Source organism: Cuculus canorus, chromosome 2, assembly GCF_017976375.1.
Source record: "Cuculus canorus isolate bCucCan1 chromosome 2, bCucCan1.pri, whole genome shotgun sequence".
NCBI classification, from domain to species: Eukaryota; Metazoa; Chordata; class Aves; order Cuculiformes; family Cuculidae; genus Cuculus; species Cuculus canorus.
The window spans coordinates 145499679-145518929 of record NC_071402.1 but is presented as its reverse complement, the minus strand read 5'-3'; the positions used below and the strand labels follow the sequence as shown (position 1 = coordinate 145518929).

Here is a 19251-nt window from a genome sequence, read left to right as displayed (position 1 = left end):
GCAGCGCAAGAAGCAGAATTCTCCTTACAGTTTTATTTCACAGTACTGTTTATTTCACAGGAAGTTGGGGTAATTATTGTGCAAAACTGTGCTGACCAAGGAAATGCAGGAATGCAGAGCAATTGAACACTTGCATTAAAACAATGAAACATGAACAATTGAATGCATTATCCAAAGCCACCTTTTATTACATGGAATAAGCTTTGATGATCGATTTCTTCAATAAAAATAACCCATTTAATATATGTGCTCTTGTTAAACCATTTCATAAGCTATGTAATCTTTGTTCTCTGTCTCATACTTTTTTCCCAGTTGCCTCATTTTCATGCTTACCCTTTGGACAGAGAATGGAAAGAAGTGAGGATATGAAGGAAAATAATGGGCTGTGTTACATTATGTCCTTGCACATTTCCTTGCTGTGCTTGATGATAAAACACACACTTTAAATCAAACTCTCTCTCCTTTCTGTGACTTACTGAGTTTTGAGCAGCTTCACCCAGATTTTATGTACTTGTTTACTCAAAGAAGGAACAAAAGAAAAATGAGTGAACTGAAATTATCCCTGTTACTCTCCCAGCTCCTCTGCCCATTGCCTCCTTAATAGCTTTCTTGTACATACATAGCCAGGAATAGGAAAACGGAAGCACCCAAGCTTCTGTGAATAGGAAGCATCCTCCTCTGTCTCTCTCAGGTTGTACCTCCAGCTAATTTGGCTTCTCCTTGTGTAGGTGGTACATTTGCTAACACAGGCATCTTGGGTCCCCATGTCCATCTCCTCCACAGTCATCTTTCCTAGGCTATAGAAGCATCATCACTCTGGAGTCAGAATGAATAATGTCTGCTGTGCTGAGGTGCCTTCAGCTCTTAAAAATATGACAACAAAACAGGAGAAATTAGTGTGTATGACAACTGTTTTGGGTGATAAGAAGAAATATTTTCTAGGATGCAGGCTTAGGCAGACTGCTTCTTCTCCTTTCAACCACCTTTGCTGTTTGTGTCGTCAGTACAGACAGGTTCACCTCCAGAGGACAGTTTATCTCAGACATGTGAGATATCCCTCTCAGTAGACTACAAGGAAAGTCCATATGACTAGACTTATCAAGATAGATAACTACTTTTTAGATATTTTAATGACTCCCACCTATCTTATCTTGCATTCTTTGCAGTGGTTTATGGCTGTCCTGATTACAAACAGAAGTTAATTTACTTTGAGTCTTACCCAAATGTAGTTCATCTTTAGTACTTCATCCAAGGTCCGTAAGACACTGAAGCAGCACAGAAATGGGAAAAAGGGTGATGTGCCATGGGAAATGCAGTTTGGCAACAAGTTTGGTAATTCAGTTATGGAGCACCCGAACTACAGCTTCTACAAGGTAGCCTGATGGCATTTCTGAATAGAAGTTTTTGGATCCTAGATAAAAGATTTAAACTTTTTTTTTTTTCAGAATAATTTAATTATCATCAAAGAATCAGAACTTTGTTTATTAAAAGCTCATTTTTCTAATTCATGGATTTTGAACCATCATTTGAGCACCCACCCCTCTGTTAGAGATATTGGCACCACCAGAAAAGGTGTCATAAAGAAGTGTGTGTACCCAATTTCCAGGGCCTCTGCTTCACACACAGTATTTTACCTTAAACTGCTAATGAAGGAATAAATTATATTTATATATTATGAAGTTCCTAAATGGAAGTGTAGTCACATGTTATCTTCTCTTGTCCTTGTGGTGGGGCTGGTAAGCTTCTGACGGGTACATGAGCATCTGGGTGTGAGAATGCCTAAAGCCAGTGTCCACCCCTGGTTCAGTGGGTGTTGAAGCCTTTATTTTGAGAGTGAGAGAAGAGTTTAGTCTCCATGCCCTATCAGCCTTTGAATTCACTATAGTAAGGAGGTGTCAATTGTTTCTAGATTATCCATGTAATTTTTGTGTCAACAAAAAGGGATTGAATGGAGATGATCAACTCATTTAAAATACAGCATGTTAGAAGTGGTAATTCCCTTAGGTCAATATTCTTCTGGTCTGGATTCAGATTTTGTTGATCTGCTTCCTTCCAGTGTCCCAGATCAAAATACAATGGCTGGAATTTTAATAGTATTTTTTAAACATTTTATACTTCTTGTACTGGAGTAAATAGTTTTAAAATAAAATTATTTTATACAGTCATATAGTTTGTGTTTCCTGGTTTTGTGCATATTTATGAGTTAAATATACATATCCACAGGAGTGCCTGCGCTACCCTGGAGAAGAGAGTTCTGTTGTCCTATATTAAAATGGCCACAAAGCTGGGCTAAAAATATTTGTGTAGCATTATTATTGCAGGAATTGCCATGGCAACTCAAATGACAGTATTAAGAATGACACTACAAGCCCAGTACTGCCTCACTTAAAATTGCTAAGGAATTCAAAGTCACATAAAAATAAATTCCTTAGATATTTATATTCAAAGGAGGAAAATGTTCTCATTATTCAAAGTCTACATCAAAAATCTGACCATAATAATGGTGGTAATTTGGTTTTCTTCAGATTTTCAGTGCATGGAACCACTAGGTATGGAGTCGGGCGAAATTCACTCCGATCAAATCAGTGTCTCCTCCCAGTACAGCGCTATCTGGTCTTCAGAAAGGTCCCGGCTAAATTACCCTGAGAATGGATGGACCCCAGGGGAAGATTCTGTCAGAGAATGGATACAGGTAAAAAGATAGCGCTTTTAAGATATTATTAATAATACTCTCTGGAGTTTATTGAATGTGGAGAATGCAAAATAATGAGAAAAAAATAAAATCATATAATACTTCTACATAATCTAAGAATCATTGCAAGTGAGTAGCTCGCATTCCCTATTTGACACACGAAAAAGACTGAATCCCAAAGGTATATAAAGAAGAAAAAGTCAGGAAGAGTAATTCTTCTGCTTCCCGTCTCTATTGTTTTTTCAGTCTTCTGGGCACAAATAACAGAGATTTTGGTTTAGTGGAAAAGTCAATATTAGTTTAACATGCACTTAAAGTGGAATGTCCCAGTAAACTGAGCATGTGCTATGTCTCTAGCTGATTACAGTTAAGCATTAATAGGACGTGGTGTTTTCATGGACTCAAATTTCACCTCAAAAGACCTGTGCCCCTTCTAGAATATGTTAGATACAAAATGCGCTTAGTGGTCTCTGTCTAGTGGCTATCCTTCCACATTCTTAAACACAATATTCATTAGCAATATTGTCCGCCTTGGCTTTGCTCTGTTAATACAGGAGAAATTCTGCAAACATTTGACCTGACAAAGAGACTCCTCCAGTTCAGTTAGCCTTCTTATGCTTGTTGTTTGCTACTTCTCGTCAGGTCCATAGCTTAATGGAGCATGGTTCCCGAACTAGTTAGAATCACTCATATAAATTACTATGTACAAGTAGTCTATAATAGCAGGCAAGTATTAATATCATTATGTGAAAAAAATACTGATTTGTGTCAAATGGAGGTTGACTTACACTTCTTAGTTATGATCTAGATTCTATTTCTATTGGTAAAAGCTAGGAGAAAGATGAATATTGCTACTATTAAAAACTTATTCCTGTGTTTGAAACATTCCTCCTGCTTCTGTTGTTTTCTATAGGAAATCACTAACTGACATATAAAAACAATACCTTATTAGCCGTCCACACAAATACTAACATTTGTGTTTCCTGTGTGGTTAAGAGTCTGCAAGAAAGCTTAAAAACACATTGAGTAGTTAGTAAAGGGAAGAAAGAGAGGGAAATCTTTCAGTTCTGATCCTTCACACACAACGGGATTCTCAGGTGTTCTGCTTAGGGGCCTTACACATCCTGAGCCCTTGGCAACTTGGCATTCATATATGACGGACCTAATCAGATTTCAGAGTGGCAAAAAAAAAGTCTGGTGATCCTTTTTCCTTACTTAGGAATAAGTGTTGAAATCACCCCAGCCTTATCTAAGTGCAAGGCTTTTTATTAATTACCGCTTGTAATCTGTGGAATGCACATGGAAAAAAGGTGGAATGAAGTGGAATCACATTCCATGTATTTCATCTCTTCGGAGGGTTGCCACTTTCTTTCTTTCTTTCATTTATGCATTTATGACTGGGTAATCAGAACAAGAGAGCTGGTCAAATCCCATTCATGTGTTCTGTGTGCTTATTAACTTTACCAAGTTATGATGACAACATACATCCATACATAGCTTAATGCTTTCCCTTAGAACTAGATCTTTCTGAGAAAAAGTTTCAAAGGACTTTTCTTAACCATTAACTTTTTTAATAACAAATGCATAACAGAATCCAAGGTACTCTAGAGTTTATGCTTAAAATAGCTCAGGGTACCTTAGGCCTCCTGCCCATGAATTTCTCAACTTCTTTTGTATTCTGCCATAAACCAGGGTGTTCAGGGGCTGAAACAACCACCGAACATAATTTCTAGCAGCTTTACGCTGCCTCCAGCTACCACATCAGCCAAGAAGTTGGTGGTTATTTGTATGCTGTACTGCTCTCACCTACTTCACCTAGTCCCTGGCTTGAAAAAGGCAACATGAACCATTTTCCAGAGCAGTCTCACCTTAGGACGTCTCCTCCACTGCCCAGGGCCTCTGCAGAGGGGCCAGCACTCCCAAGGCAGACTTCATAACAGAGCAATTAGGATGTAGCAGCCTTCACTGCAGAGCTGGGTCTTGTTTGCAAGACTGAGCCTACAAAGTCTTTTTTGCACTGAATAGGAATGTTTTACATGTGTTGCAGAAGCACTGTTAGTTGTTTCTACCACTCGATCTATGTATCAGAAGCCAGCAAGCTAGTTTGTAGATTGAGTATGCCATCCCCTGGCTTTTCACAAGGTACAGCAGTTTAACTCATCGTTGGTTCCCCATGTAGGGAAACATGTATCCAGTAGGATATTAATTCTTATACTTACTTATTATGGTTTAATTCAATACTAACATTTAAAATTCAAACTTCCAAATGTGTTCTAAATGCTTTCCTGTTAAACTCAACTGGCAATCTGGAGATGGCTGCCAAGTGCATCAAACCATCAGACACCTCAATAACAGGGTCCTTACACATGTAACACCATCTTCTAAAAAGGCTTGATGCCATTGGCAGTAATCACATGTTGCGAGTTTGTATCTGGATAAAATATTGAAATTCCATGTTTCCTCTGTACAAATATATCCAGGAACAGATGTTCATCTCCATAAGAGCTTATAGACGACCAACCAAGGGCATGCAAGTAATAAAATACTCTGAAATTGACCATTGGAAAAAAAATCATAATATTTGATAAAAGGAGGAAAGCATTTGTATATGAAGAACTGAGATCATGTTGTTCTGTTTTGTTCTCTATGCTATTGTAAACTAGTCATCTAGGTGAAGTATTTGCTTTTGTGCAGTACAGTGTAAATGGATGTTTGTTGCACAGTGCAAGAACTCTAGTATTCAGCAGCAAAAAACAGTCTGAAGGATACAGCAATGCTGAACTCAGAACTTCTAAAGTGAAAATTTCTGCTTGTATGCCTTGTCTGAAAGACAAAGATTTTGTGTATATGAGTATTCATCAATCCAACCTGCAGACACACTGCAGCTGGTTAAGTAGTGATGTCTGCCATCAAACTGCTGATATGCATATGCAACTAGGGCATGTATATAAGATATGTACAATCCTACATAGGTAAAGCAGCTTGAAAATTCAGCTCCAAATACTAATTCCCTTAGTGTATCATTTTTTGTAGAGGAGAAATATTATAGTTCTCCTTTCCCTTCCTTTTATCTCTCCCTTCAAGGTTAACGTTTTTGCTAAGACAAAAGAAACAGAACCTCAGTTAAGTATCAGCAAAGGGATATTGGTATCTATAGAGGACATCTAGAGGGCACGCGATATGATTGTCTCCTTTGAGGTGTTGACGTCTTTTCGTCTTTTCACTGAAACGAATTAGGAAAATACCATGTGCTTGTTGTTGGTAATGGATTTGCATGAATTCCATCTGTTATGTGGAACCCATTCTTTGGTGGAAAAAGTAGATTGCTGCTTTGTGGCTGACAAGGTACTAACTCCTGAGTTCATCAGAATGCCGCCTGCTTACCAGGCTCTGCTAAGTGAAAGCTGCCTGTTCTTTCCTTTCCTCATTTGTTTTGAAATAAATGTCAAAGCTTAAATTCAGAATATCAGTAGCACAGTCACACCATAAGTCTGCACAGCACTTTCTCTATTTTATTTTTACCCTCAAACACAGTTTTGAAAATTGCTTGACTAACTTGAGATTTGGAGTGACTTCATAATCAGAAACAGAGTCACTCCAGATTGAATTTCTTCTTTAAAAACACATTAATAAAGTCTGTGGATTTTCTAATATGAGTGGAATAAAGATATGCATGAGGCAAGGGCCGCTGAGAAAAAGCATGAGACTATTGTCCTGTGGGATGTTATTAGCTCTTCAACCTTAAGCTCAGACTACATGTTTACTACACTTACATTTCACACACTCAACTGCTCTTCAGTGTGAAATAGCATAATTTAAAATAAAAAATAAAAACAGCCCTTTAATTTAATCAAGAGCAGGGAACTGCCATTGCAACCGAAGTCATTGTCCCTCATTAACGTATCCTTTCACAGGAAAAATAGTATAGTGTTTCCATTTATGTAATCTGAACAACAAACATGTTAATAGGTATCAATTACCAGCCAGTTTCAGTACTTAAAACCAGTAAGAAGGCCAGTGTGAGGGTTTCACATCTGGTTTTAGTGAAACTGTTTCTTTCTGTGGTATTTAAAATTTAAAGAACTCCTGTTATTGTGCAATTGGGAATCCTAGGGGAGTACAATGTTAATGAAATCCATAATGTGCAGGGATTTTATGATTGCATTTTCAAGACATTCCTTCAAAAGGGAGGACTGATTTCTGCCATGGCAGCAGTAATTGTGTTTTTACAGAGTAGATTTAATGTTTGCATTTAAGAACAGCAGTTACTTTTACACTTATCTTAAAAAGTAGCATGCAAAATCTTTATATTTAGGGAATATTTTCCATTTGATTTTTGAAACCTTTGAGCAAGAGCCCAGGGCTGCCATGCATGGCAAGCCATTGCGGCACAGGGCTGCTGTGATGGGTGCTGGTCCGCAGCCCCCAGGGCAGTGCAGGAGCAGAGGGGGCCACAGGAGTGCCTGGCCCGATAGGTGTCGTCAGCTAAAGACACTTGAGACCCACACGTGTGTGGTTTTGACGAGAGACTGATTGCCTATTGCCAGGGTCACTGGGAACCTGTGCTGTCATCAATCCTCATAATGGTGTGGGTTTTCAAACCCGCAAGGAGCAACACCTTCTGGGTACTTTTATTACAGAATCTGTATGTTTTCTATCAAAATGTTTCTTCTAATGCATATAACACAGATCTTTACTCTCCCACCGAGGCGGATGATAGTTTCTGGGTGGCACAATTTTTCTGTTATGGTGTAACACTGAGTGAGATCTCCAGCTTGCCCAGAAAGCAAAGCCTGTTTGTTTATAACACAAGATCTTCAGTTCATGTTACGGCTGGGGTTCGACAGAACCATAAATCCGGCTTTAAGAATCCTAGTATCAGATCAAAACTTTGCAGATGTAAAACAAAAAGCACTACTCTGGTATAAACATAGTCTGCCAGTTCAAATTTGTTCAAAAAAGGTTAACAGGAGGTTAACACAAATAGACATTACACTCCAAATCAGGTATTATCTGTCATTCTGCAGCTGACATAAGGCCATATGCTAAGATGAACTCCCTATTGTGTGTCCTGGCTAATATGATATAAACAGCTAATCCAGCTCAAATTTATAGTGCTGGGTTTTTCAGGAGGGCATGGATCTGGTATCACGTGGAAACAGACAGAGTGAGAGGGTGGCACTGGGAGCAGGTCTGGTCACTCCCTCTGGCCTCTGCCTGCTCATCTCCACCTCATCCCCCACACATCTCTTTGGTACCTACGTCTCTTGAAGAGTAATTCTGTAGACCGCTAGGCTGGTCAGCCCAAGGAATCTCAGCTGATCTGCTGTGGAATTCTTCCTCTGCATCTTGCAGCATTTAGGCATCTGGAGAAAGGCCAGATCGAGGTAAGAATAAGCCTCCTCAAAAAGCAACCTGGGAGATCCTCCTTGCCTTCACTGATTGAAATATCAGTTGTTTATTTAAGACTAACTCTCCCGTTCAAGGAAAATATACTTTCATTGATTTAAAACACTCCTATGTATACATGACTTCACCAGAATGAGAGGGACCTCTGAGGTGGAATTTTCTTTCCACATTTGTCTTCATTCCTTTACATTTGCACTAACTCATTATTTGCTAGTTTGTAAGCGAAACCCAAATGTATGCATCATGTTATCATGTACTAATCGTATATAGATTAGTACAGATTTATTTCTGTAGCACTTCTGAAAATAATTGCAGTTCATCATGTGGTGTCCTGACCTTTCATCTGTGTCATAGCTTATTTCCTTATCAGGTATTCACTTAAAAATATAGTCAGTATTTATACATGCTGTTGCACGGCACATTTGTTTCATTAACAGGTTTATTCTTACAACAGGCAGCTGTTTAGATTGATTTTACCAAGCAAGCTTATCTAAATATTTCACATGAAAGTTCAAGGAAGTGCAAGTCGACAATGCCTTTTATTTTTATTGTTATAATTTCTTTCTTTTGGAGTTTGATATTGCAGTGAAGTGCATCATATTACTGCATAGAATAACATGAAATCTGGAAAACCTCAGCCTCCCAGGTCTCCTAGCCTTTGAAGGACTGCCTGAGAGCTGAACTTCAGAGGCTTTGTGGCAGAGCTTGCCCATCATTAGGGGGGAACACTGACATAAAAGCACAAAACCCGCCAGTCCTTTGTCTTCCCTACCAGTTTAGAATACAAGTCATGTATTTGGTTCATGTCATTTTACAGTTCATAGCCACACTTCAGAAATTACAAAAAGCAGAGTTAGCTTTGTGTGGAAAAGTGTTACAGTTTTCTTATGGTCTTAACATACTTTGCACATCGGCAAAGAATGACAAAAGAATATTCCTTTTCGGAAATCACAGCCAGTACAGACTGTGACAGAGCGCAGAATTGGGGTTAATTGACCCAGCAGGATACATTCATACCTTTATTTACTGTGACATGGGAATAAATGGTAGAGTTTCATAAAGGCAAGTACTGAAATTAGACAAGAGGGAAAGGGAGAAATAAAAGGGCCCTACAAAGTATGAAGGTTTTTTTGATTATTCAGAGTTCTTTAAGAGCTATTTTAGTACCAGAAAGTTCCCAGCCATAGATTTATCACTCTGGGGAGGCTGAAGGGATGCACAGAGAACTGAGCCTTGTTACTGCAGAAGTGCAGGTGCAAAATGCAGTTTATAAGAAAATCTTCTCTACCTCCCTCTGACATGTTTCAACATCAGCCCTATTGCAGAGGGGAGTCCTGCGTGGCTTTGAGCAAACCCGTGTGCAACATATGGAGGAGCAGCAGAAGCAGAGCCCCTCTGAGCCTCCTCTACCAGCCTAATCATTATAATAGTTTCAGTTCTTTCAGGGGATCCATTATGCAGAGATCTGAGTAGTTTGTATATAACTCTTTAATTACCTATGCATCCACTTCCCAGTCCAGCCCTACATCCCCTCAGCGGCCGCCAGACAGATGGCCCGTTAGAGCTGAGATAGCAAATTAAAAATGTGTCCAGCAAAAGCACAGATTCAGCATCTACTGAAATAAATTTGTAAATTTATCTCACTTTCACTAGTTTGTTTCAGGAGGGAAAGAAATTAAAACCTTTAAATATGTTTTAACTAAATATCACGATTTTTTTTAATCACAGCATCTTTTACTTTCTTTCACAGAACTTAAAGTTACTTAAAAAACTCTGTACAAAATTATTCTTCTCTCTTTTTTTTTCCATTCACCAAGTTCACATGCTTATCCTGACTCAAAACATTTATTATTGTTTGCTGGTTTTCAAATTGTCATTAAGCCAAAAAAATCAGTTGTTTGTGCCATTCTGCTTGGTAGAGCAGCTTTCTCCCAGACGGTTTGCAGACCCCATGGGGGCTGAGGCAGCCTTGTCCACCTAACTACCAGGCACTGCAGCATATTTGCTCCACTGCAACCAGTACTTTCTGCAGATGTGAAGGGAGAAATCTCAAAAGGAGGTTTTTCAGAGTCCAGCAGAAGTAAATTTATCTACAAGAGTAGGCAGATGTCAGACTGTGGGTGGTGCAGAGCTTAAAGCTAGAAGTGACTAAAGGTAGTGGCTAAAACCACAGCCTTGGGTAGGAATGCACAGCTGAGGCACGTTTTAATAAGAAGAGTTGTTACTGAGCTAAAGGTCTCTGTTCTCACAGGGCTGACCCTTGGTTGGAGATGATAGGTGTACTGCTGAGTACTTTGCACAGGCAACTGTGCGTTTTTATTCACTCTTTCCACACCTGCACAATAGTATGAAGCTGAAGAGTTCATGAGTTCTATGGGCCCTTCCCATCTCAGCATCCACACTCCAGATTTTCTATTGCTGAACCGTTATTTTCCTCCCTTGTCCTTGCGTCGTCCTGTTTTTCTGTGCCAGTTTAATTCTATTCTGCCCCTTAGGTGACATTTTCACAGCAGTAGCAAAATAGGTAAAGTGGAAGGATAAATGAGATTTCTTTCAAGTGGTAAATACCTGCCCTTCAGAAAGCAATTTGTCTTCTTCCCACAAAAAAAAAAAAAAAAAGAAAGAAAAAACAAGTGGAAAAAAAGAAACAAAAAGGTATGTTTCAACAGGGAAGTACTTCCATTTTGCTTTTCCTCTAGTCTTTTCATTCAAGGTTTTAAAAAACTTTCAAAAGGCATCAGAGTAAACTTCATAGCTGTCTGATAAACAAAGCCTACTAGCAGGGGATAACACAGGTGGCCATACATTAAGCTGAAGTTTGGTTCCTCTGTTTTCAGGAACAACTGGTTTCTCATCAGAGAAGCACTGTTTATACATAAGTTCCACCACCCAGCTGTACCTGTATAGTCTGGTCTCTCTCTTCATTGCAGCCTCCTATGTTGAACACTGGCCAAATTAATTTCTGGTGTGGATCCTCTGAAGCTGCTGAAAAGATCGATTTGTCCTGTCACGTGTAAAACCAGGGTATATTATAACTGGTCATATCTCGGTTATAGATTGTTGTACTATAGACTAAGACAGCTTTCAGCCTTAATGTCAGAGCAGGCAAATATATTGCAAATTCTGTTAAATCCAAGCTATGGGCTGAAGGGCTAACAAAACACAGAATAATTTTAAAATGCTCTTATCAGGCCATAAGAATTAACTGTCCATAGGAGTGTTCCCCCCTTTCATGATATGCTTAACTAAGAAAACACATCCTGTGTTTATTTTAAAAAGCCGCAGTCCTTAAAAATCGATACCTTTGCTCTTTACATAGCTGTAGATAGTGTAGCTTTTAGAGAGGCCGAGTGGGGATACACAAACCAGGCACCATTCATTTGGTTAAAAAAACCCTGGAAATGAAATCCCCGTGGCTGGAGTTTGAGCAGGCTTTGTTGAGAGAAGGACAGAGCTGGGAGGCAGCCAGTCTTTCTGGTTTGCTTCAGCACCAGAGGGTAAGTTGTGTCAGTAGTCACTGGCCTGCACCATCCCTTCTGCTGTCCCCATTCCTTCTCTGGTGCAGGTTGAGAGCATTTGCTCTCGGCAGCAGGTCTTCCAGATCACAGCCTCAGAAGTATTTCATCTATATGGGTGCATTTCTTCAGAGCTTTGAGGGATATATCAAGGAAAAAGCAAAATGGTCTTTGCGTATATAGTCTTTGTCTCTTGTTTTCCCCCGTACATTTGCAGTACCGTCACCACACCGTCTGACGGCAGCTGCCTGACATTTTTCTAGAAGGTAGAAGAAACTCATATTTTAAAAAAGCAGTGACTTGCTTGGTGACCCAGTAGTAAATTAAAATCATCATACACAATGTGTATGAAATAGAAAATCGAATTTTGGTGCAGCAAAAATGACAGTTCCATTTAACAGAGAATAAATGAATGCAGACTCCTGTGGATGACTGACTGATTTAAAGAGACTGTGACGATTCTCCAAGATGAGAAAGCTGATAGCAAGAAAATACATATATTTCTATGTGACACAGGTTATATACCTATTCCAATTGCCAGTGAAATTAGGCTTAAAAAGTATTAGATCTTAGACACTGGCACTTTTTCCCTGTTTTGTTGCTATTTTTTACAGAAAAACCAAAGTCTGAACTTTCAAAAGTATCTCGGTGTACCAAATTCCAGTGATTTCAGCAGAACTGTCTCTGAACACAGTGATTGCATGGTAAAATCCATCTACACTGTTGAGGTGTGCTCTCTGAGACAGTAGTGATTTAATCCTGCAAAGTACATCATCCCCTCACCAGCTTCGTACCCAATTATCATAGATATGCTGTGAAACAAGAAGCAGTAGACATTATTTCTTTGTGTTTACACATGTGTAATATTGTAGTTCAAGGCAAAATAGCAAAATATATCGTAAATCAAGCCCTACTGTCTGCACGCTCAGATTCCAGCAGAATAGCAGCAAGCAAACTAATTGCTGCAGAATATAGGCAAAATTCAGTGTTTTCCACGCAAAGCCCAGTTATTCACATGTGAAGCAGTCTGAACAAGAAGCTTTGGATTACTTGTTTCCCATTTGTGCATTAGTTGCTCAGTACACTTAGGGGGGAAAAAAAGTCCTACAATTATGTCCTTCTCTCAGAAAAGAGTGGTTCTGCAAGTATTGCTGTAGAGTTTCCCTTTTCTATAGTTTATAACACAAACTGGGGAAGGTTACATTCAAACTGCACTAAAGAGTTGTCTTCATTCCAGATCAGCGGATTAAGCTCAGGTTTAAAATTAAATGTAAATTACAAATAAGTATTCAGAAAACGTTAATTAAAAGTATTACGTTCCTGACTCATTTATTGCTCAGCAAGGGTTCCTAAGTATCTTAGCTGGAGAAAGGGGCCATTCACATTCCTCCTTTTTTGACCAAGTCATTGTACATGTCTTAGGTTATCCATTTGCAAGTTAATGTAGTGCCAAAGCAAAGGTTTTCATTTTAAAGAAGTAATATTTCACAGCAAGATATGCTCCTGCACGATGTAAAACAATCTTTTTCTAAAGCACTGGGACTTAATCAGTTTTTCTCTTCATTGCTACAGAAAGGGTTCGAATGGTATAAGATGCTGATTACTGAGATCCCGGAGTCTATAGAAATCCTAGTACGATTATATTTTCCTCCCTTTGTTATCTGAGTTTATTGTATCTTGGGGTTCAGGTTTTAAGTAGTTTTCAAGTGAAAAAATAAATTAGGAAGAAGGTATTTTTCTGAGTCTTCTGGATAATGATCATGTTACATCAGAGCACCGCATGAATGCATAAGGTGGAGCTTACAAATGAATAGCAGAAGGATTGTTCCCTATCACTGCATGTGCACTGGATGCATTTCATACAATAACATGAGCCCATTTCAGGGGAGCATTGCATTGCCCTCACTTTTAAACCAAACTCCTTCAAAGACTCACACTAAAAATATCACACAGAGCTAATGTGTACCAGTGGCAATGCTTCTCCCGACCCACTCACAGCATTTCTCTTTCACATTTGATCTTTATAGTTTCCATACTGGAGCGATTTGGTTGCTGAATTCTGGAAATGTCTCAAGTTGAAATGCTAGTGTATTAACCTGCTGTACTGAGTCTCTTTTGTTTCTCTTTACCAGAGTGCTGCTTGCCAATTTTTACAACTACAGCAGATTTTACTATTCAAACAGAACCAGATGGAACACCAGTTCAAAGAACATGTCAGAATTAAATATTTCTTTTTTAATTAGTTGCTTCTGATTTATGCAAAAAAAAATTAACATAAGAGTGGGAGAATGTGCCATGAATCCAGATGCAATACAGCCCACACAAGTATTATCTTTTCTCTGTCAGAGACAGAGAGGCCTTTTCTTTCATTTTTTCTTGTCTTTTCTTTTTTTCGTTTTTGCTTCCAGATTTCATTTTTCTTACACTTTCTGCATCTTTTCCTCTTGAACCAGCCCCATAATGATGACTGAAGTTCTCTTATGTTCAACAGTCATAGTTTTTCATCATTATCTTCGATTTTCTCATGTAGAAACTAAGATAATACAGTATTCTGCTTGAACTGGCTGCCATTGGCCTGGACAGGTATACTCTCGGCTGGGTAAAAAACTGTCTGGGTGGCCGGGTCCAAACAGTCATGGTAAATGGAGTTAAATCCAGTTGGAGAACAGTGACAAGTGGTGTTCCCCAGGGCTCAGTGCTGAGGCCAGTTCTGTTCAATATCTTTCTCAATGATCTGGATGAGGGAATTGAATGTACCCTTCATAAGTTCACAAATGACACTAAACTGGGAGGAAGAGTTGATCTGCTTGAGGGTAGGGAGGCTCTGCAAAGGGATCTGAGCAGGCTGGATCAATGGGCTCACACTGACGGTATGAGGTTTAACAAAGCCAAGTGCCAAGTCCAGCACTTGGGACACAACAACCCTGTGCAGCACTACAGGCTTGGGGAAGAGTGGCTCAAAAGCTGCCTGGCAGAGAAGGACCTGGGGGTGTTGATTGACACCCGACTGAACATGAACCAGCAGTGTGCCCGGGTGGCCAAGAAGGCCAATAGCGTCTTGGCTTGTATCAGAAACAGTGTGGCCAGCAGGACCAAGGAAGTTATTGTGCCCATGTACTTGGCATTGGTGAGGTTGCACCTCAAATACTGTGTTCAGGGTTTTTTTTTCCTCACTACAAGAAAGACATTGAGGTCCTGAAGCGTGTCCAGGGAGGGGCAACAAGGCTGGTGAAAGAACAACTCTTATGAGGAGTGGCTGTGGGAGCTGGGGTTGTTTAGCCTGGAGAAAAGGAGGCTGAAGGGAGACCTTATCACTGCCTACAATTACCTGGATGGAGATTGTTGGTCTCTTTGCCCAAGTGATGGGTGACAGGATGAGAATTTCCTCAAACTGTGCCACAGGAGGTTTGGATTGGACATCAGGAAAAATTTCTTCACTGAAAGGGTTATCAAGCACTGGCACAGGATGCCCAGGGGGTGGTTGAGTCACCATCCCTGGAGATATTTAAAAGATGGGTAGATGGAGTGCTTAGGGGTATGATTTAGTAGTGGACAGGTACAGTTGGACTCAATGATCTCAAAGGTCTTTTCCAACCAAGTGATTCTGATCCTATGATTCTGTGATCTGCCTTTAAAAAACTATTGTACTCAGTACTGCAGATCCAGCATCAAGATCTCAATGTGACAGCATCCTTTGAGTTTATTCTTTGATTTCTGTTGGGGGAGTCTTTACATTTATATTTTTCTGCTGCAGAAAAGAATTTGGGCAGAAGATGAAGATTGTGAGGAATGAAAGAAAGTTCATTTCCTTTTTGCTGCCAAGCATTTGCATTTCTTTGGCATGAACGTTTGCTCATCTTCTCTTCCACGCTTCCACATTTTTTGCCAAGTCACATAAGCATCAGTTCAGTAAAGCATACTGACTGAGGACAGTTGTTAGGCACAGACTAGAAGTCGAGCATGTGATTATTTGCTTTCTCTTCTGGGGCTTTCAGGATGTTGCTGTCAAGGTCAGTGAGAAGACTTCAGTGGCTCAAGAGAGATCTTACTAACAGCAGTATTTTCTCCTTACTTTCTTTATGGAGCTGTCACAATTGCTGAGCATTTTGCACAAAGGTCTGAGACAGTTTACAGCCTCAACTATCCTCAATTAAACACAGGATGAATATTTACACCATGTCATTAATCAAGGAGTCCTTATAATGACTACTTATTTTAAAGATGAAGACTTTTGGAAGTAATTTTCCAACCAAATTAATGTAACTGCTTACAGAATTACTGCTAGAGCCTGTGCCATTTTTACCTAACAGTATGTTCTTCTTTACTTAAAGCTCAATAAATAGAGGAATTAAGTGATGGTTGTGTGTAGTACATCGTAGGAGAGCATGATTGGTCAAGTCAACAGCAACACCTAATAAAAAAGCTCAGCTCTTGCTTAATTAGATATTTAACAGAAGCACAGTGAAGCGTCACAACAGTTAATCTGACCCAGAGCACTGTATACTGTCTGGGGAAATGACACAGTTCTCTAAAAATATTTACTTTGGTATGTTGTGTCAAGTGATGGATTATACAGCTTTTCAAGCCACAAGAGATGCCCACAACAAAAAGCTTCCTGTTGTTAATCAAACTCCAGCACTTTATTTTCTCAGGCTGCTAAACAGACCTACAGTAGGAGTGTTAAAAGCTAGTATAACTGCTCCCTTGCTACAGCTCCCTCAATATTTTATTTAGCAAGCTGGATTGTCATTCTGAAAATAAGGTCGTCCATACTATGACATGGTTGTATATGACAGGAAGTAGCAATATTCATTTCGAGTCATGCATGTTGTATGTTGTTCCTTATGCAGCAGTTTGTTAAGATTTGCTAAATGACAGGCATGTTGTACAGAACTAAGTTTTATTCTTTTTCTTTCTCTTGACTGGTCTCTAATGAAATGTGTATGCCACACCTTGCATGTCTGCATCTTAAAAATATGTCACTCACCTACGTTTTTCTGAGGTAGTAAGACAATATTAAAAATATTTTTCCTGGATGCTAAAAGGTATTGTAGAATTAATAGAGAGGAAGTAAATCATATGTAGAAACAGCTAGTGTCCTGCAATATGCTTTCACAGGAAAGAAAACTGTTTCAGAAGTTGTAACAACTGCCGTGGTTTTGCTTTAACTTTTCTCTCCTAGAAAAAAGACACACTTGAGATGTTCCTCATTTCTTGTAAGTTAGAGACCAATTGCTATAGAAAAGTCTGCTCTCACTCCTGTGCTTACCAATAAAGGTGGCCACATTGCACCACCAGCAGCAATTATCAAAGGCTGTGGTTTCAGATAAGGCCCTAAGGCATTTTCCAGAAGATGTATACTTTTTAATCTAAATGAAAGTGAACAAAATTTGAAAAAAGAACTAGCAACATACTACAGTTAGTCAAAGCTAAAAATCTGGTCATGGAAATGAAATGTCACAATTTCAGTCTTGGAGACAGCTGCCTATCTCGGATCACAGCCATACAACATGCAATAACTTAAAAAATCGCTTGCGTCCTCTCAAATAAATACCAGATGTTTGTTTATCGTATATGCAGAAAGTTAAATGTCAAATAATTGCGGGGAAATGCATTTGATGTTCATCATCAAAAGTGCTGTATTTCATCACCACCTTTCTCCACAGTTCATTTTAACATGAAACACAAGTTCTTGAAACAAAAAAGGACAAAAAGGCCAAACCAAAAAGCTAGAAAGCTATTTGTTAAAGATTAGTATTACTGTCTCAGCTGGAGGAGACTAGATCTGAGAAAAATGGGTTACCTCTGGTCAACTCAACAATTGGAGATCTCTGTGGAGAACACACCAGGCTGACTGGAAATTACAAAGACAGTTGGACTCTACAAGCATAAACCTCCAAAAAGCATGAGAACTCCTATCTGTTTAGTGACACAGCTGTACTAGAGCTGCTGTTTTGTGCAATGATTCCACTGGATAGCGTAGTACAGAAGAGCTGGGTCTTACCACAGCTGCATTTTGGTACCATCAGGTTCCAGTTGTCAATAGCAGTTGATATGGTTGAATGTCAGCTCTGAGCGGTCCCTGTGACATCTAGAATGTGTGTTTTAGGCACAATTTCACATTCTACAGAAGGTAAACTTTCAGATGACATTGGAAAGAAAGCAAAATACATTGCAAAGTGATTAATGAAGGTGAGCTTAACAGCTTCTTAAGATGAATCATGCAGTTTCCAAGGTAGTCTTCAACATAATTTATTTCTGTCACCTCACTTAGAGGAGAAGACTAGTAAATTTAGAGTTTGATTTACAAACATATTTAGGCACCACAGAGGGGTGCTCACTGTTGCAGTTTTGTTTGTTTGCACCTGGAGAGGAACAGTTCCTCCAGGGGCCACTGCAGAGAACTGTCAAAGGGAGGTAAATGCCTTAAGCTCTACCTCTCTCCTGGACGCTGCACTGAGACAGTACTTAAAAATCCCAACCCTTCTGCTTCTCAGCTGCTTAGCCCCACCTTTCTTGTTTGCTCTGCTCCTTTCTCAAAAAACACTGATGCGGAAAGTTCAATCTTTTTTCCTCTGTCAGTTTGTGAGCAAATACGTCTTGGGATGTGATAGGTCAGGGGCTACAGCTTGCTTTTGCAAGAGGTTTAAAGCTGTGGCATACAGCTGAACACTCGAGACATCAACCTCCAGGTGCTCCAGGAGAAGACTGCTGTTGACATAATTCCAGTTTTCAAGACTGCACATAAGATTTGCTCATCTGGCAAGAGCACATCTATTTGAAGAGATGTTCTGTGTAACAATGAGAGATGCCCCCTCCTCCTGTAGTTTATTACACACTTATTGGAGCCAGGAGTGCTAATGAGGTTGCCTCTTCCCCTACCTATAGGCAATAAATTAAAGCCTTTGAAAAGTCTGTCCCAGTGAACAGTTAACATCCAGCAGGAGAATTTCTGCCTACCTTTTGATTTTCGCCAGGTTTTGGGCATGAAGGTGAGGTTTAAATCCTTTGTGTGTGTAGGACTTCTAGGCAGTGGGATAGATGCTGTAGGATATTCAGTGCCCAAAGAGTTAAGGGGGTATATTGAATACCACCTATTGGGACTGAGCAAAATTTGGGCACATGAAATTCTTTAATGGGACAAGCCTGAGTCACCTGAATGGGCTGTGAATGGTAGCTGTAATTGTTAGCTCAGGCATCAACTAATCAAACCTTCCCATAATGTTAAATTTTAACTTGCTTCAGATACCCAGAACTCTTGTGGTAGGCCATTGCTTGACTTTATTCACAATGAAGTACTTACTGTATATTAAAAAGCCCCTACTAGAATCATTTCAAATCAGTTGGAACAGTACAGGCTTGGGACCTTAATCATTACAAAACTGAAGAGCTGTTTCAAATTGTAAGAGAAGCAGATCATTTAAATAACTTAGCTCTGCACTCCCTCAGACTTCCAGATTTTCAAGTGCACTTCAGCCTGGAAGTGAATGTGGTATTGGACATAACTCAGTGCAGCACACTTTACAATCAGCCGAGTACAGTTTGGAGAGCATTTGAAGTTAAGCTGAGATTGCTCAGCTCAATGACGCCCAGATTCCCCCATTAACTTTCAGATTGCAACAATCTAACATCTGA

At 39.5% G+C, this 19251-nt stretch overlaps 1 protein-coding gene across 3 annotated transcripts in view; it reads left to right on the top strand.

The window, feature by feature from the left end:
* Positions 1-19251, top strand: part of NRP1 (neuropilin 1) — a 114679-nt gene that overhangs the window by 59724 nt on the left and 35704 nt on the right. For all 3 annotated transcript variants that reach the window (XM_054060851.1, XM_054060852.1, XM_054060850.1), the window contains exon 7: positions 2526-2692. In XM_054060851.1, coding sequence (XP_053916826.1) covers positions 2526-2692 — 167 coding nt within the window. The remainder of the gene's footprint in view (positions 1-2525; positions 2693-19251) is intronic.